The 21068-nt window shown below is 36.5% G+C and overlaps 1 protein-coding gene across 8 annotated transcripts in view; it reads right to left on the bottom strand.

Annotated features, from left to right (window-relative positions):
- The window catches only part of LOC109047174 (axin-1-like), a 52011-nt gene that overhangs the window by 9603 nt on the left and 21340 nt on the right, over window positions 1-21068 (bottom strand). For all 8 annotated transcript variants that reach the window (XM_042720077.1, XM_042720079.1, XM_042720080.1 and 5 more), the window contains 3 exons: window positions 16172-16312; window positions 9840-9936; window positions 870-1007 (listed from right to left, as the gene is read on the bottom strand). In XM_042720077.1, coding sequence (XP_042576011.1) covers window positions 870-1007; window positions 9840-9936; window positions 16172-16312 — 376 coding nt within the window. The remainder of the gene's footprint in view (window positions 1-869; window positions 1008-9839; window positions 9937-16171; window positions 16313-21068) is intronic.

Genomic DNA, 21068 nt, shown 5'->3' with positions numbered 1-21068 from the left:
GCTGAAACCACAGCAGGTCATTTGTGTGCAAGGCTTTGATTCTCTCTCCAGGTAGTGAAGTCCAAGGAGATGAGGAATTTTGAGGATTTGGCAAATGCATCATTTTATTTTTACTGAACAGCTGTGTGGGTCAGCATCTGGATGATCTTTGACAGATCATGCCAGAATAAAAAAAAAAAAAAAAAAGGAGATGAGGTGGGAAACACAACACAAATCCAACCGCAATGCGCAAAGCAGCCAATTTTCAATTATGCAGCTTTGACTTCTAAAAACTGATTTCTGTCCGAAACTGACTGAATAACACTCCAGAATGGCAATATCAGAGTTTATTCAGACTTGTCAAGGTTCAGTTACTGGCAAAAACATGCTTAACTGTCAGAGTCCGTCCTGCTCAGTGAAGCAAAGAGAGCAAGAGTTGTATATAGAAGACTGTTGCACAGCTGATAGGTAGAGAAAACTTAAAACAAGTTTGCTGAAAGCCAAGGCTCCAGTGAGAATATCAATTAGGAGACAAATGACATTCCTCCTTCGGCTCTTAATAACTCAAAGTCACTGTTCTGTGACAGAAGTTCCTCTTACAGGAGGCCAAACTACATAAATAATCTGCCTTGAGACTAAACACCTGGCTTTGAGTCGGGAAAAAGATTCCCATTTGCGGTGCGCACAAGCATTTCTTCATGCCCCGACTGACTTCAAACAAAGTCATTACACTGAGGCAGACTAGCAAGTAGCTCAATCTCGGCAGGTGATTCACCTGACACTGAACAGAAAGACCCCTTGATAAGACAGGAAGTCTTTAGAACACATCCGACTGTCTCCCTCATGAACAGAAGTGGCAGAGACATCAGTGACGATTGGGATGCACTCACCAGCCGAACCCTCTTGAGCCGCTCCTCCAGTTTTTCTTGCGCCTCACGTTCCCTCAGCACCCCCTCCAGCCTGCTGATGAGCTCCGCCGCAAACTTCTCCGGCTCAACGTGAATATCCTTTGGCATCCGGTTTGTGCGCTGATGGGAAGACAATGCGAGTCAGTACTCAAGGTCACTTTCCACAATTAATGCGATGCGCTTAAAAGAAACTACAGCCATGGAAAGAGAACAATAATACATGAAGGTTTAAAACAACAGTGAAAGCAAAAGAACATGAATACAGTCTAGACAGTCAAATGTCTGACTGGACTGACATATTTTTGATCATGTGCCATTGAGAACGAATACACTGCTTCTGTACAGACTTCAGTAATCAGTTTTAGGTTGAAATAGTGATGCACTTTTTTTTTTTTACAGAAAAAAAAAAAAACATTTAACCGAAACTGAAAATATCCTGAAATAAATTTCATTTAAATAATTGATTAATAATGATCAACACTCAAATAGACACTTAAACTGCATGCTTTTAGGCAAATTGCATGTTTTTCATATCAGCTTTAATGATATAATGATGCTTCTAATCTAATTAGCTGTTGAAATATAGACATTTAAACAGCAGCTGTAATAAAAACTTGTTTCCTTGACAGATTCATTCTAACAAATTAAAACATGAAGACAACAGTTTAGCAAAATGCTCCTCTCTCTAGTTTTATTTTTATTTCTTTATTTTAGAATGCATTTTTGCTTTGGATAAATATTTTAGGTTGCCAGAATTTCAGTGAATAATGAATTTAAAAGCCTCAGCTTGAGGACCAAAGACAAAACATGGCAGAGAGTAAAACATTAATCACTTGATATTACTTTGGTCAAAAATAGCTCCACCAAACAAAATAGACTGTTGGCATCCATGTGAGAATTCAAAATATGGCTATAGTTATCGCCATGTCAATCATCCTAATTCTGCAAGCAACTCCTGTATTCTGTACACACATGAAATGACAGCACAGATCAGGGTATTCACTCATACATTTCAATGTGGTTGTCATGGAGAAAGTAGTTATGAAATATTAACCCTTTGACATGTCAAAATCAAACCGGCGTGATTAGAATATTTTATTACATAATCAGACTGCATCTGCTTTTGTACTATTGTTTCACGTTGCTGCTGACTCAGAATGAGGGACTGGCTGAGCAGTTATTTGTTATTTGAATGTCTGAAAATGTTTAGATGAAATATGTTGTTTGTAACAGAAATAAAAAAAAATCTAATTAGTTGCATAACAAATCGCAAGGTGCATTAAAGATTTGACCACACTAAATAAAAAAATAAAAAATAAAATACACTGATATTACACGTATCACAGCAACATCAACTACTATAGATAAGGGAGAAAAACTATATTTAATACACTATTGTAGGGCTGTCACGCAAAAGAATTTATGATATCAATATACCACGATATCTATAGAAACCTTGGGGAATCAGCTGAATTCATTTTAACTTTGTTTATTTAGTTTTTCTTTTTACCCAATGAACATAAGAATACTGATAAACACAGGGCACATGCATTTTCACTTCTTCAGGTCACAGCTGACCTGAGACTCTGGCTTACTTCTTCAAAGCTCCCTATAAAAATAACAAGAGACAAAATACTGTCAAGTTCAACAGTATGATGAATAAATATTAACATCAAAACTGTTACTTTAACCTGTTAACTTGCATACCTCTATTTTAATCTCTTTAACTCGCTTCTAATTCAGTATTAATGTGCGTCTAGTACAGACGCAGATGAGGTTTTAAGTGCATGGCACTGCAACCAACTTAACATCTTACAGAGTTTAATGTAGCAATGTGACCGCTCAGTTTTTTTAGATTTGTTTTAATCGTGTAATAGATTTGAACAAAGAAATCAAGTGCTACGCGCATTTATTGGCCATGACTTGATTGCAAATACAGATACAAAAATTAGGCAAGTAAAGAAAACCCGGTACTTATTAAAAGAATCACCCCTTTATTTAAATATATGAACATAGGAAACCGCTGTTAAAAGGTTAATGCAACGTCCTCCATTCCATGACTTGTAAAATAATGGTAACTTACTGTCTGTATAATATTGAACATGCTTCTCGGAGTCGAGAGGCCTTCTTGTTTGACAGGGTGTCAGCGTTAAGGCACAATACTGCCACCTGGGAGGTCAACCAGGTACTGGCGCTGGAGTAGGCCATTTGCGTGTAGTGTTATTATAAGTGTTCATTTTAAATATTGTGGTTATCGTCAATACCGGTATATCGCAACACCCCTACACTATTGTTTGGGGTCCTTTTTTTTATGTTTCTGAAAGTCTCTATCTCAAAAGATAAACAGTTAATACAGTAAAAACTAATATTGTGAATTATTATTACAACCAAAAAAAAATTATCTTCTTTTTTAATACATGTTAAAATGTAATTTATTCCTGGCTAGACAACACTCATATACACACTGTCCCCACTCTGGTGTACCGGCAGTGACATCACAATGACTCATGATCCCAACAGAATTACAGGTCCTTCTCAAAAAATTAGCATATTGTGAAAAAGTTCATTATTTTCCATAATGTAATGATAAAAATTAAACTTTCATATATTTTAGATTCATTGCACACCAACTGAAATATTTCAGGTCTTTTATTGTTTTAATACTGATGATTTTGGCATACAGCTCATGAAAACCCAAAATTCCTATCTCAAAAAATTAGCATATCATGAAAAGGTTCTCTAAACGAGCTATTAACCTAATCATCTGAATCAACTAATTAACTCTAAACACCTGCAAAAGATTCCTGAGGCTTTTACAAAACTCCCAGCCTGGTTCATTACTCAAAACCGCAATCATGGGTAAGACTGCCGACCTGACTGCTGTCCAGAAGGCCATCATTGACACCCTCAAGCGAGAGGGTAAGACACAGAAAGAAATTTCTGAACGAATAGGCTGTTCCCAGAGTGCTGTAGCACCTCAGTGGGAAGTCTGTGGGAAGGAAAAAGTGTGGCAAAAAACGCTGCACAATGAGAAGAGGTGACCGGACCCTGAGGAAGATTGTGGAGAAGGACAGATTCCAGACCTTGGAGCACCTGCGGAAGCAGTGGACTGAGTCTGGAGTAGAAACATCCAGATCCACCGTGCACAGGTGTGTGCTTTTGAACCAGAAACAGCAGCAGAAGCGCCTGACCTGGGCTACAAAGAAGCAGCACTGGACTGTTGCTCAGTGGTCCAAAGTACTTTTTTCAGATGAAAGCAAATTTTGCATGTCATTCGGAAATCAAGGTGCCAGAGTCTGGAGGAAGACTGGGGAGAAGGAAATGTCAAAATGCCTGAAGTCCAGTGTCGAGTACCCACAGTCAGTGATGGTCTGGGGTGCCATGTCAGCTGCTGGTGTTGGTCCACTGTGTTTTATCAAGGGCAGGGTCAATGCAGCTAGCTATCAGGAGATTTTGGAGCACTTCATGCTTCCATCTGCTGAAAAGCTTTATGGAGATGAAGATTTCGTTTTTCAGCACGACCTGGCACCTGCTCACAGTGCCAAAACCACTGGTAAATGGTTTACTGACCATGGTATTACTGTGCTCAATTGGCCTGCCAACTCTCCTGACCTGAACCCCATAGAGAATCTGTGGGATATTGTGAAGAGAAAGTTGAGAGACGCAAGACCCAACACTCTGGATGAGCTTAAGGCCGCTATCGAAGCACCCTGGCCCTCCATAACACCTCAGCAGTGCCACAGGCTGATTGCCTCCATGCCACGCCGCATTGAAGCAGTCATTTCTGCAAAAGGATTCCCGACCAAGTTTTTTGAGATAGGAATTTTGGGTTTTCATGAGCTGTATGCCAAAATCATCAGTATTAAAACAATAAAAGACCTGAAATATTTCAGTTGGTGTGCAATGAATCTAAAATATATGAAAGTTTAATTTTTTATCATTACAAAAAAAAAAATAACTAAATATTAGCAAAACACGATAATTTTTTTGAGAAGGACCTGTATGCACTTTCTGAATACTCATGGTAAAGAATAGGGCTAAAATGATTAGTCGACATTATCGACAATGTTGACACGAAAAAATTGTCGACAAATATTTTTTGTTGTCGAGTAGTCGTTTGATCTCATATGACTAAATCTCATAACCCAAAATAAAGAGAATAAAACACAGTCTCTATCTAGATAAAGAAATTAATCCATCCCTACTCAAACAAAACAGAAGAAGAAACACAGCGCTTCAGTTCAGAGCAAACGCAGACGAACCTGAAGCTGCCGATCGGCGTTTGAATGAATGTTAATATATGCTGCGCGCCTCCTCTCAATAAGAAAATAAACACAACAAAAACTGATCGCAGTGTGAAAGCAGCACTTAAAGGTGCTTTATGTAAGATTTTGACACTCCTAAAGCATAAAAATACCATAATATGTTTGCAGATATTTAAGAAACATGCTAAGTTAACATACTTGTTTATCTGAAAATGAATGCTACAGTCAGTAATTCTCCTTTGAAAATGTGCGTTCCGGGCCGGAATCTCAGACTTTGTTTTGGTTTGTGAAACCCGTCGACTGCTAGTTAACTCAATTGTATTTCGGCATCCCGGGTTGCCAGTTGACAGAAAACACAGCATAATTCATTTCATTCATCATCAAGTGTGCTCGTTCCTGTTGGTGTCATCAATCTGGCAACCTGCGTGTGCATCAAGTCTTTTATTAGTGGGGGAAAAAATATTTCATTAAAGTTTTAGTTTGGTTTGATCTAGCTCAGGACTGTTTTGATTATCATAACCCTATAAGGTATTTTAAGAGAGATTACATTGTGAATAAAATAGTTTATCCAAAAATAAAACTTACCATTATTTTTTTCTTATAAATATGACTTACAAAGAGAGATGTTTGGCAGAATGATGTGTACTTTTTCATATAGCGAATTAAATGGCGAATAAGAGAGTTTCTCTGTCATCTCATTTTGTGTGCCAATATATTTGTATAAATTAATTGTATAATTGTAATTACTTAATTTGACTTTCAAAAGCTGAAATATTTAACTAATTGCCAAAGCTGAACAATCAACAAATGTCTAATGATTAATTAGTTAAATAATCGATGATTAGTCAAGTAATCGTTCTAATATTCATTAGATTAATTGATCATCAAAATAATCGTTTGTTGCAGCCCTAGTAAAGAACATGTCTGGGGAAGCAGTCAGGAAATTTACAACTGACAAGCAAAAAGGTTAAATATTCCTTAAAAAAAAAACACAAAAAAAATCAATCCACCTTCACACATTGAGCTTGCAACGTGAACTCAAGCCTAAAAAACAAAGAGCTGAATATCAGATCATCACTCTTTATCTGAGCAGATGAGGTGGCACAGGGGAAAGGTGCACATAGATCTTTATTGTACCATTTTTTTGCTCTCAAACCAATAGGACTCTAAACAACTTAAGCTCAGGAAATGTATTATTCCAGAAGTCTGGATGGAGAAAAAGAGAGACGGGGGAGGAGGACAGACACATGAAGAAATATAGTTGCAGGCAGTGCCTGGACAAGGTTCAATAAAACCTTACAGGAGCCGTTAAAATTTTGATTACAGGGCCAAATCTGATCTGAAGTCTGTTTCAGCTCTCTTTTGTTCTGGCCTTCTGTTTGCTTAAGATTCATCAGTCTCCTCCGCAGCCCACACGGTTACATGCCCAGTGGAACTGCAGAATCTGTCAAGTCTTGACAAGGCGTTTTGGTTGCTAACACTGCCTCCCTGCCGCAGACCACGCTTACAGAATATAAGAGAGCCTTTTAAACTTAACAGAGACAGAAAGCCAGAATGCAACCAAATGGGAAAAAAAACATCCAAGCGAGAGAGTGTTAAAGGTTTAGAATCATAAACATAGTGTGAACGTAAATGTACAAGACAAACCTTAAAGCGGAGTAATAATTAAAAGTCAACGGTTCATCTGAAAATGAAGATTCTTCACTTAGTACATGTTGTGCCAAACCCACATAATGTTCTTTCTTCAGCTGAACAAAAAAGCAAGATGTTCAATCTGCTCTTTTCCATACAATGAATCTGAATGGTTATCAGGGGCTGTCAAACTCCAAGAAAAAGTCTAAAAGCATCTAAATAGTCACATGATCGCTTTGTGCGATGAACAGGCCAAGATGTGTCATTGTTCACTTTCAAATATTGTGGTTTGAATATGAACTACCATTCAAAAGTTTGGGGTTTCTATTCATAAGCTTTCTATTCACAAAAGAACCTTGAAATAACATGTACCGTTTCTACAAAAATATTAGGATGCAAAAATATTAGGCAGCATGGCTGTAGGAGTAATAACTGCTGAAAATAAAATTACATTTTAAAATATATTAAAATAAAAAATAGTTGTTTCGAAATTGCAATAATATTTCAAAATATTAGTGTTTTTACTGTATTTTTGATCACATAATTAGACTTTAAAAAAAAATCTTACTGACCCAAAGTTTTAAATGGCAATAAATGCAATATAAGAGGTTTTGAGAGATCAGAAAGATCAGATCAGAGTCAGTTTCTCACAAAACTATTGTAGAATGTTCAGAAGACTTGTGCCATATGAGCTGCAAGATTCTGGATAACTTTTTTCTTATAACAAAAATAACTGAACATTTAAATACAATAAAGCAATACAGAAAAATGAAGTTCAAAGTTTTACACAGATTAAAGTGCAAATGAACTATAAAGATCAATAGGTAACACTTTACAATAAGACCTCATTAGTTAACATTAGTTAATGAACTAACATTGACGATTAGCAATAGCTAAATTTGCTACAGAAGTTATTTATCTTTGTTTAAAAAATAAAAAAGTCTTAGTTCATGTTAGCTCATTAAATAACACAGTTGCAACTTTTGATTTTAACAATGTGTTATTAAATATTGGAATACCTAAGATTAATGAATGTTCAGAAGAATTTTTCATGGGCAGTTTATGTTAACTAGGGTTTCATTAGTTAACATTAGTTAATTCATTAATGTAAAGTGTGAATGAACAATAAAGAATCAAAACACTTTCAAACAATATCTAAGGCATGTTGTAGTCCAGATTAAAATGTAAAAAAAAAAAATATTTGAAAATAAATAGCCTATTAAGTCTAAATATTTAAGTATTTGGCGCTGTGATGAACACCATAGTAAAACCACAAAATCTGAATGGTTATTTAAATCTATTTACATACGTTTTAGAAAGTAGCGCAGCTGCTTTATTTATGGGATTTCCAGGGTAATGGCTGCATTTTCTGCAGTTTAGCGCCATCTGCTGTCAGATAGTGAATGTGCTTTCATTCAGCGCTTCTCTCACGTGTTCCCCCATGTGCTTCTCATGTGTGCTTGTTTACATCAGATAGCACACGCAGTCTTTTAAGCAGCATAACATATATTTTGTGCATTTTGACCAGTTGATGGGAAAATTATTCTTAAAATGCATTCCAAATTCGGAATAATTTGTAATATATAATTATTCACGGTATTTAGAAGTGCCCACGATAACAATATCATGCATATTCATTACCGTGATACATCGCATTACCGAATACTGGCACATGTCTAATGTGTGTATTTAAAATATATTATTGAATACACCAATTTTTATGAAATTATGAAATTATGAAAAAGCGGTTTGAATAAATGATTCAAATACTAAACTTGTTTCATTACTGGATGACTCAGCATTTTTGAACGAATCTCTTGAATGAATGATTCAATGGAAAATAAATTTTTATTAACAGTCAACCTAGTGGTGCTTCAATGAAACAATGTAAGCAACACAACTGTTATTTAAAGTGCCAGTTCCTTTCAAAAGAGGATTTGGTCTGTTTTGATTGCAAGTTCTCAACCACAGACATCAATGTTTATATCCGAACTATAAACCTGGCACTATACTAATCCCAGTATTTCTGTGATAACATGAATGACTGTAAAACTGTAATACTGTGTAGTTTCTTACCTAAACATGGCAACTGTCTGCTCTCTGTGTCAGCGGCAACGCAAGATTTGAACGTTCCGGTAAGACTTCTTCAAAGGTTTAAGAGACACGGGCGAATTGTTGTCATTAAGAAATTAGACAAATTTAACGATTAATTGTGCAGGTCTAGTCAAAACACTAATTTTGTGAGGCTCTTTTTGTCATTTTAGAGCTTGACATTCCCTGGAAAAAGCGAAACATCCCGCTACATCACTCTGGGTTCCATGAAATAAAGAAAGTCAAACCGGTTTGGAATGACATGACCGAAGTTACATTTTCAGGTGAACTATCCCTTTAAGAAAGTTTGTACATCTGCAACTTGTCACTCGATAATCAGGTATTGGTGTGCACGCTGAAAAAAAACGTTAAAGAGTCTCTAGTACGTCACACGCGCATTCGAGCTGAAGTGTCTTCGCTGCCTCCACAGCTTTCAGTCTCTATAGGATGAGTGAAAGGCCCCGGTGATGGGAAGTGTATGTTTGCTCTGTTAAATTGGGCTCTATCTCAGAGGCTCCAATTATGCTGGAGCCGGTGCAGTGGGAAAGCCGAGCCATCAGAGGGGGAGGCTTCGCATCTGCTGGGGCAGAGCAGGCAGAGCTGACGAGAACTTCAGGAACGCTTTAGACAGCACACTCGCGCTCTCTCGCTCTCCATCAGCTATTCGCCGGCACATGATCAAAGCTCCCCAGCCACCGCTGTGCATCTTAAGAATGCACATTCATTTTAGGGGCGATGGGAGAGACAAGGCAGTGGGAAGAAAAGAGAGAGTAAGAATGACAGGGAAAGACCAGAGGATGATGGACGGAGACAAGGCACAGAGAAGAAAATAAAAAGAAGGAGTGGGGGAAGAGAAAGAGAGAGAGAGGAATGATGGAAAGAAAGGCACACACACACACACACACACACACACAAAGGTGTTGTAAAGTCAACAATGTGTTCTAGAAATCCAAAGCATACTTACAGGAATATGAGGTAGTGGCACTCGCCCATTAACTTTGGCACTTTCGTGTATCTCATGTCGATGCGGCTTACGATATCTATAAGGTGGGACTCCATCTCTGTAGGGAGAAGCATGAGATTTTAGTTCTCAATCTTTAGCAATATACAAAAATACAACATATGAAGTAGACATATGACTGTATGAAATTTTTATGTTGCGGTTAATAGCTAATGCTTTTATCATGGTATAAGGTATTATCAAGGTATTGAAATTTAGTTGCAAAAAAGTGATGTTATAAACTTTAACAGGTTTAATAACTTTTTTCTTATAACAAAGAACATTTCCATACAATAAATCCAAAAAAAAAAAAAAACAGATTAAAGTACAAAAGATTTATAAAGACTGCTAAGTGACACTTTACAATATGATCTCCTTCGTTAACCTTATTTAATGCATTAACAATTAATAATGAGCAAAAGATACATTTGCTACATAAGTTATTAATCTTTGTTTAAAAAAAAAATACAACTGTTAGTTCATTAACACACCTTTTGATTTTAACAACGTGTTATTAAATATTGAAATTACCTAAGATTAATGAATGTTTAGAAGAATTTTTCATCCGTAGTTTATGTTAACTAATGTATTAACTAATGTTAATTAATAGTAGTGGTCGACCGATATTGGTTTTTTGACAGCCGATGCCGATATCTTGGAAAGCAGGGTGGCTGATATAAAGGCGAAATTATTTTTATTTTTATTTTAATTCAAATGTAAGAAATTTGAAATCATTTGACAATGGATTAAAAAAATAAATATGTAAAATAAACACTTATATGTTAGATGACAAAGTATTTTTCACAAATAAACAAATATTTAATAAAATATATATATATATTTTAGTAAACACTGTAACCAACAGGTCACTCAGTATTCTGGAAAGTTTGTGTGCATTGGGAATCATATTTTTTATATAAAGCCAGGGTAACACTATTTTACATACAAAATGTCTTGAATATTACAGTGGGCAAATGCATAAAGCGCAGCATAACTCGAAATCATGAGTTTAAAGCATTCAATTCACACTGACCAACCATCACACAGAGAACACGCTATCATGCTGGATAAAAACGCACACTTCACCAGATCTCACAGTTGGATTCGACTAAGTTTGCAAGGTTTGTGAAATTAAATGTTTATTAGTCATTCAAAGTGCGTATTTGCTTGAAGGATTAGTTTACTTTCAAATAAAAATTTCCAGATAATTTACTCACCCCCATGTCATCCAAGATGTTTATGTATTTCTTCCTTCAGTCGAAAAGAAATTAAGGTTTTTAATGAAAACATTCCAGCATTTAGTACACGTCATGGACTCCAAACGGTTGAAGGTCAAAATTACAGTTTCAGTCCAGCTTCAAAGGGCTATAAACCATTCCAGACGATGAATAAGGGTCTTATCTAGTGAAACGATTGGTCATTTAAAAAAATACATATATTTATATGCATTATAAACACTTTTCTCTCACTTCTGTCGACTGTCAAAACTGGAAGCCACTCCGGTGGATGACGTAGCACGTTGTCGTTGCATGATTAGTGACGAGCAGAGAGAGAATAAAACAAAACGCCGTTCATGAATTAGAAGCACAAAACAAGGATTTATTAAGGAATATGTCGAAGGATTTCGATATAAGCCAAGAGGAGACTGGTTTTCCTTTGCTAAAGTAAGGAAACGTTGCTTCCTTTTCTCCTAGATTTCCCAGAGGCGCACGTGCGACCCATATGTGCTACGACATCCGCCGGAACGGCTTCCGGTTTTGACAGTCGGCAAAAGTGAGAGAAAAATGTTTATAAAGCATATACATTTTTTTTTAAAATGACCAATCGTTTCACTAGATAAGACCCTTATTCATCGCTGGAATGGATTATAGCCCTCTGAAGCTGCACTGAAACTGTAATTTTGACCTTCAACCATTTGGAGTCAATGACATCTACTATATGCTTGAATGTTTTCATCAAAAACCTTAATTTCTTTTCGACTGAAGAAAGAAATACATAAACATCTTGGATGACATGGGGGTGAGTAAATTATCAGGATATTTTAATTTGAAAGTAAGCTAATTCTTTAATGCTGAAGGCAAACGAGAAAGTATTATAATGTTTGCCTTTCTATTACTAATAATATAAAAGCAATGGTTATAATACTTTTTGTATACGTGAATTCCTTTGTTTAACCATTCTATCTGATTATTAGACAGACTTCTATCTGTATTAGACAGAACTGTTAACGACGACAACGAACAAGAGGGAGAATGTAAGCACTGTGTGCTCAGGCGCTGACGCTCTCAGCACCGTCAAAATAAAAGTCTGCGCACCGTCAAAATAAATGTCCCGCCTCAAACATATCAGCCAAACTTATTGGCCGATGCTTGGAAAATACCAAATATTAGCTGATATATCAGCCTTTGCGATATATCGAGTGTTGTTACAGTAAACTTTTAAGAATAAAATGGTAACATCGATTAATTTTTGTTAATGCATGAGCAATACAATTAATACAGTATTTATTAATCACTACTAACATTAGTTAAAAAATTAAAACTGTTAATTAGTTCATACTAGCTCATGTCAATTAAATAATATTAACAGATCCAGCATTAGATTTTAATAATGCATTACTAGATGCTGTAATTAACATTAAGATGAATAAACACTTTAAATAATTTCTTAACGCAAAGTGTCACCAAAACAAAAAATTATATATATATATATATATATATATATATATATATATATATATATATATATATATATATATATATAATATATATGTAAAAACTACAAAAGTACATAAAATTACTAAAATTTAGAGGAAAACTGAAAATATAAAAATTGAAAATGTTAAATACTATAACAGCATATAAATAATACTAATGCTCTTTTCCATACAGTTAGGCAAATGGTGACCACACCTGTAAAGCTAAATTTGCAGCAAATATTTATTTCCAATTAAAGCTATCATACATCCGAAGAACATGACGTCAGAAGCCTTATAGATGAGACTTTTATGCCATTTGAAGGCTTGACAGTCTGCGGTTCGCATTTACTTTCATTGTATAAAAGAGCAGATCAGACATTCTGCTAAACATTTCTGTTCCACAAAACACAAACTCATACAGGTCTGGAATGATATGAGGTGAGTAAACAATGAAAAATTTCATTTTTGAACAAACTATCCCTTTAACCATAGTATCATTTGTCTAATCTACATACAATGCCAGTTTGCAAAAGCTCGCTACTACATAATCTAGGGGTGGGCGATATGAGCTAAAATTCATATCACGATATTTTACACTGTCCAGGCGATATCGATACTGTATGGCGATGTAAGAAAAAAAAATTACATGCAAAATATTTTAACATTATATAACTAGAGAAAGTAAGGGATTGGGCATAGACCTGAAAAGTCTTTTTTCAAATTTTAAATGGTCCTTTGTGTCAGTTATTTAACTCAATATAACTCTGATTCATCAATCGCATCATCTAGTGGTCTGTTAATGATATAACCACAACTACCACAACTGATAACGGAGCGCTCAAGAGGGTACTGCGAGTCTTGTTGAGATAATTAAAATATGTCAAATTAATATTTTGCGCACGATAAGCGGGACAGTTATGCAGTGTAGTCTTTATCATCCTGCAAAGGTTTCTTTTGCAAAATAATCTGCTGACTGTACACTATCCCTCAGTTTGGGAACCACTGGAGTAGGTGAGTTGCGCTCTATTAGTTTGGTCTGTTACGATGCTCTGTGTGTTTGATTACTAATGCCTGTGTAGTACCGCGTTGCACACAGAGGACAAAAACATTCAGCTTAGACTCTTTATCGTCATTTGTGGTAAAATTTGCAAAGTGTACCAAATTGAACAAAACTATATAAATGCAAAACTTGAATTCATGAATATGTAACGGTATCCATGGTAAGTAAATAAACTTGATAAAAAAAACATGTACTGAACATCAGGCAATTTACCGGAGCTTGCTAAATGCAAAATGTTACCTCACTAGCATGTGCGACTTGTATAGAAATGTCAGTTCTACAGGGAACAAAATGGTGCTGCTGCTTCGTAACAATGAATATGTACAGTCCTTGTGTGAGAACAGACCTCAGACTGCAAAGCTAAAGTGATAGCAGGCGTTTACGTTTTTGTTGTGGGACTGAAATTTAAAAAAACGTCCTCCCCACATCTGACTGAATCCCTGGGGCAGTGGCGGCAACAGCTTCAGAGCAAAGCTTGTTTGGGGTCCTTCACTGACACATGCACAGGGAGTCTTTAATCCCCCGGGTCCTGCTGCGGACCCCCCTGCATCTCCGCCTGGCAAACAGCTGATAATGGCCTTTAATCTAGCCCACTTCAGACACATGTTTTTGCCCTGATGTGCCTTTAATGTGTTTTTTTGTGTAACACGGATCACTCATGCCATCTCTGCACTCAGCACCTCCCTGTTGCTGCTTCTCTAGCTAAAGTCCTCACAAACCGCATTAAAAAAGGAACTCATTTCCTGACAATGAAATTGTACATTTTTGCTAAATTACAGTTAAGGTACGGTCACATTTACCACTGTTCCGTGAACTTTTCATGGGCAAAATCCAGCCATTTTGATGAGGAATTTTGTGTGAGGGTAAAAAGATTTCACCACGTAGATTTTACAACGGGTTCAAGTTGGTTACGCGGATTTACTTTACTGACCAACGGAAAGCTGATTGGTTTGAAAGAGACTTCTGCGTGAGCTGTTACATTACTGTACATTACTACACTATTGACAATGGACTTTTTTTGCCCATGAAATTTCACTTTTGAATAGAAAATGGAAATCCACAACTGCTACACTAGAAAATGGTCCTTTGTCCATGAATTTATTCTATGAATCCACACTAATGGGAATTTCACATGACGGCAAAATATTTCCCTGTGAAGTTTTTGCAACAGGTTTAAAGGGATTGCTGAATGAAGTTGTAATCTTTGTTTTCTTTGAACACAAAAAGTATTCTCATTGCTTCATAAAATTATGGCTGAACCACTGATGTCACATGGACTATTTTAACGAAGTCCTTGCTACCTTTCTTGGCCTTGAACATGTCAGTTACGCTGCTGTCTATGTAGGGTCAGAAAGCTCTCACATTTTATCAGAAATATCTTAATTTGTGTTCAAAGATGTGCGTATTTGCTGCATTGACCAATGGAAAGCTGCTTGATTTGACAATTACTTCTGTGCGAGCTGTGCTTCGTTCTTTGTTGTTCACTGACAACAACCTGTCATTTCAATGGGAATGTACACGATTAAGAATTTTGCATGAGGGTAAAAGATTTCCCTATGCATATTTCGCAACAGGTTCAAGTTGGTTACACAGATTCGCAGAACTGGCTAATGGAAAGCTGCTTGGTTTGACAGTGACTTCTGTGAGCTGTGCTTCATTCACCAACCCACTACTGACAATGGACCTTTTTTGCCCATGAAATTTCACTAATGTGACCGCACCTTGACTGAGCGCTGGCTGCATTAGCAGTTTTAAAAATACGCGTTTTTAAAAGCTTTAAATTTATAACCACTTCCACATAAATGGACGGAAAATCATTTTAATATCGCAATGCATTATCCAGCCGACCACGTCCTCGTGTCAACCATTTAAAATAATTGCATGAGGCCAAAATATTTTGGAAGCCATGAAATGAGTGGACAAATCTGACTGCACCTAAGGCCAAAACACTATTTATTCTCTGTTTGTTTTCTATATTCCATTTCCTGTTTTCCGTAACCTGCTTGTGTACATTACCAATGTGAAGGCCATTTCCTTTGTTTTCAGGGAAAGTTAATTTGAAGGGAAACCAGTCAATGCCTTCAAATTACAGCCTGCAGCGCCTCATACCTCCCAATTTGAAGCTCTATAATTAGCATAAGTAATGACATTTAGAAGCTTTCATTGGTGTGGATAATGAGCAGATGGTCCTCCTCAGAGGAGAGCAGATTTGTTTCTGTTCCCAGAGCAGAGCTGGGGGAAAATGGCACTAATTCTGCGTGCACGAGACACTGCTCTGAGACCAGCCTCCGCTAACGGCTGCCAGCCTCGGCTTAAGACACGCCAATGACAAGTAATATCGAGCTTTGTCTGTGCATCTTCCGTTCGATTCCTGAAATATCTGGGCTTCTGCAGAACTGGCTGCAAGTTTCTTGGAGGAGGAAAATCCTGCCAAATTGACTCAGGACGCCGTGGTGAAATTGAATCGCTCTAAGCTCTCGGATGGAATGTTCCGCCAGCTTGTGGTGTGTGTTTGTGTGTCTGTCGATGTGTACGTACACACTGCTGTCGGTCAGGGAGAGAGTGTCTGCGTCGCTGGACATGCTCTGCTGCTCGCTGTCGTTGGCACTGGTGGCGGGCGCCAGCGCGTAGCCAGTGTTCACGTAGTACGGGTTGATGGGCTCCCTCCATGACGCGTGTCTGTTGATGAGAAATGGGACAGAGGAGATTCCTGTTAGACACGTGATTAGGAAGACAATACAGGTCATCTCAGTGAAACGACGCATTATATTCATGCATTTCAAAGTAATAATGACAAATGAGGGATGCTCAGCTGATTGCAATCAGTGAATAATCACTTTCTATGACTCGACTGTCTGTCAACTTCACCAGATCACATATGTGACCCTGGAGCCCAAAAGCAGTCATAAGTAGCACAGGTATATTTGTAGCAATAGTCAACAATACACTGTATGGGTCAAAATTACCGATTTTTCTTTTATGCCAAAAATCATTAGGAAATTAAGTAAAGATCATGTTCCATGAAGATATTTTGTAAATTTCCTACCGTAAATATAGCAAAACTTAATATTTCATTAGTAATATGCATTACTAAGAGCTTCATTTGGACTTTTTTTTTAAAGATGGATTTCCTGAATATTTTTTTTTTTTTGCACCCTCAGATTCCTGATCTGTGGATGACCCTTAATGACTGGTTTTGTGGTCCAGGGTCACATTTCAGTTATGCAATAGACACCAGTTCGCTTTAAGACTTCAACATCACTTTAAAACTGTAGGGGAAACAAGTAACAGAGAAACTAATATAACTAACATCAACAAAACGAAAAAGGCAGGGAATGTAATTATACATAACTCAAACACTATTTAAAAACTGCTAAATATTTCAATAAAAGGAAAGAACGATTAAATAAGAATGAGGAATACACGATTGTCAATCATGAAGAGATGAATAAATGAATAAATAAATAAATACATGAATAAATATAGAAAGCTCTCACATTAAGTTTCATTACACCAAGGTGTTAAAATGAATAAATTAATTATTTCCTCATAGGACTATGTATGCTAATATGGATATTTTATGTATGCCTACATGTTCTTTTCAGGCCTATTAAAAACTTTTCAAAAAGAAATGTTTTGTGCTTGTTGATTTATTTTTTATAAATGATACCACAGCTGTCGTATAGATTGTCATACTGTTGGTTGATTGATAATTATGCTGAAAGTGACTGTGAGAGATTACAAATAACCGTTTATGTCAGAGATCCTGATTTAAAAAAAAATAAATATAAATAAGGATTGGCATCTGACTATTGAGATGAAAAGACAAAAATGTATCACTGTTAAACACATCATCACTACGTCATATTATAATTGCATACAAAAATGTAACAAGTCATAAAGATAACACAACGCCCTACCTGCCTTATTGAAGATAAAATCCTTTTTGAAAAGGACCTGCCTTCTATTAAAGACAGCACACAACTAATCATGAGCTTCATCATATAATTAACCTTAAACATTTTTTTAATTATCTTTCTAACTGGGTGGAGGCAAAACGCAGACAATCCAATTCTCAGAAAACCAAATTATCTTGCAATTAGTTAATGCCGACAAAGAACAAAAACATACCACACACCGTTGAGGACATCATCCCGTCATGCGAAAACTGCAACAAGAATAAGTGTTTCACTGCTTAAGTGCTCTTAAAATATAATTGGGTTAATGCCTGTTCTCCAAGCTAGCATTCTACTGGAAACAAAGACTATAGAAATACAAAGATGATTTATATAACTGAAAAGATATGCTAAAAAATGAAACCAAATCACTGGGGCAAGTCACTGATTTTATCACTGATTCATTCAGAAATTAAGCAACTGACTGACTTTATGAACTGACGGAAATCCGACGGAACACTTGAATCCTGATTTTCATCTGAGATTCAGAGCCAAATTACAGGGGGTTAAAAATGACTTCAGAAAGATGGCAGAATTATTGTTACTTTTACACAGAGTTTGGTAGGTCTATTAAAATCTTGAAAAGTGCTCTTTCCCCATTTTTAAATGGTCACCATTTTGGAACATAATGCAACAAAGATTGCAAAAGTCAACAGATTTTACTAACAGAACTACCAAACTCTGTGTAAAAAAGTAACGATGCTGCCATCTTTCTGAAGTCATTTTTAACCCCCTGTAATTTGGATCTGAATCTCAGGTGAAAATTGCCCATTTTGACCCCTCTCTACAAAATAAAGGATTACTCCGTAAACATTCATCCATGACATTTAATATTTTGACTTTCATCACTATACATGTTTATCTTTCTTCAGAAAAAATATTAGCAAATGAAAAAAATTTGAGCCAGGGACAGGTATGACACGGATGACCCAGTATTTTGTCGCGTCACGCTGCTCGCATCCAGTGAAGACACGTGAAAGCCACGCAGATGCACGTGAACTCTGAATTCAGATTACTTCCACGTCTGTTAATGACACATACGCACAACATGATGTCAAAAAAAATAACACCTCAACAATCATCCAAAAAAAAACAGTTATGGCTAGGGATATGCCACTATCAAATTTTCATGTTGCGATTAATTGCTAAAGCTTTTATCATGCTATACAGTATTAAAATGTAAAAAAGTTTGAAAATAAGTAGCCTATTAAGTCTAAATATTTATGTATTTGGTGCTGTGAGGAACACCATAGCGAATACACAAATCTAAATGGCTGTTTAAATCATTTAAACACGTTTCAGAAACAGAAAGTAGTGCAGCTGCTTTATTTAAGGGGTTTCCGGGGTAACGGCTGCATTTCTGCTGTTCAGTGCCATCTGCTGTCAGAGAGTGAATGTGCTTTCATCCAACGCGTCTCATGCGCTCCGCCATTCGCTTCTCATCCGTGCTTGTTTACATCAGTGCGCACGCGCGTTTCACGCAGCATACAGCGTGTTGTGCATTGTGACCAGTTGATGGGAAAAGTATTCTTACAATGCATTCAAAATTCTGAATAATTTGTAATAAATAATTATTCCCTGTATTTTGAAGTGCCCACGATAGCAATAGAGGAGGATAAAAAAAAATAATAATTTCAATACTTTTCCTCGCAATTATATCGTTGGGTAAGTGTAAGCAACTGTATATAAATTGCGGGCATCAGGGAGCCGCTTATTTTACTTTCACTTTCGAGATTTGTAAATCACAAGGACTTTAACTATGGAGCGGCAGTACTTACCACACATTTGACAAGATTAGATGTTTGTCATTGGTGCTCAGGCCCTGCAAATCATTCGCCATCGTCCTATTAGACATTTCTCCTTACTCTGTGCATGTGGTAAGTAGGGTTGGGAATCGTTAGAAATTTTCCGGTTTCTGTTCCGGTTCCATTAAAATCATTAAACAACTATTAAAAAAATAGTGTTAAGGAAAAATGCACAATACTCAACTACTCAATGCTCAAGTTTATTACTTACTGTTAACTTAATTTAAAGGTTGGCAATGTCAAAATTCAACATATATATTACACCATAAAAATTTTCCGGTTCCAATTCCATTTAAATTAACTATTATTATTGTTTTTTGTTTTTTGTTTTTTTACTTTTTTACCTTCAATGAAATGTAGTGTTGCTGGAAGGTAGTACATAACGTTGAGTAAAGCTAGTCCATCAATCAGCATGTGCTTCAAAGTTGATGTTTTTTACACTATCAATAACATTTTGCTTTTCAAGCAGGAATAAGATGGTTGGACAAATAGTCCCTTGAGGGCTAAGACACTTGTTCATTTCCCTAAATGAATTAAATATAAACTGCTATACTTATAACCACGTATACACACACTCCATAAAGCCCCTATTTTACAAATAATATGGGACAAATATAATGTAATTTAGTTGCGGCAGGTGCTGTGCGCTGCCGGTACATGTACAGTCAGACAAAAAGACGTGCACGGTTATCAAAGGCGCAAGTGCACGTACAGTCGTGGGAAACATGTATTCGGCAGTTAAAGACACGGCACGTTATTAGAAACAATGTTCTCGGTAATCAAAGAGGCAGGGCGGCATTTCTGTTATTTGGTTTGTGACATCCTTTACAGGAAATGCGAATCGTCAGAACACCAGCAAGGCTGCTCACAGCGCTTGGTCACGTGTCATACCAGAACCGTTTTCGGAACCGAAACTTAGAAATTGCTCACCGTTCTGTTTCTCTTCAAAAAACAGAACCGGTTCTGAATAAGAACCAGTTCTTGGTTCCCAACCCTAGTGGTAAGTGAACTTTCTTGTACTATAATACAACAGGTTACTGCTAGCAAGAGGCTAACCTTTTAGTGACTTTGTAGAATGCGTTATTTGTTTCACGTTTTGGGCACACCCCTAACCCCTAATGTCATCATCCATCACAATGTTTCACTGTAGACATCGTCCGATGCCAATTTGGTAGACATCGCCCAACCCTAGTTTGTAATCGATGCATCAAGAAAACGAGTGAACCGTTACACCCCTAAAAGTAGGTGCACTTGAAATTGGGAAAAAGCAAAACAGATTTCTTATAGCAGCTAATATAATTTTAATTAAAGTACTTTAATGTTTTATTACTGACCATTTATGAATATTTACTTAATTGAGAAATACTTAAAGTTCCATATGACACCGTTTCAGTTTCATTTGTTATTATCTATATTATTATTATTTTTGCTTTTTCAATTAAGTGTTCAAAAGTAGTACTTTTTGCTGTGGTACTGATAATGTCATTAAGAATACGAACTTCTACGTCCCCTACACCATTTTAATATTGATGTCAGCCTTCGCTGCTTCCCTCAGACTGAATTTACCCAGCTAACATACATCATACCAACTCAGGCATGTAACAGGATCCAGGATGGCTAATATGAGCATGACACACAGATGATGAAAACAAGAGCAACGCAAAAAAAAAGCAG

The sequence above is a fragment of the Cyprinus carpio genome, chromosome B3 (genome assembly GCF_018340385.1).
Source record: "Cyprinus carpio isolate SPL01 chromosome B3, ASM1834038v1, whole genome shotgun sequence".
Taxonomy (NCBI): Eukaryota; Metazoa; Chordata; class Actinopteri; order Cypriniformes; family Cyprinidae; genus Cyprinus; species Cyprinus carpio.
The sequence above is the reverse complement of the archived record's forward strand: the minus strand, read 5'-3'. Positions and strand labels throughout refer to the sequence as shown.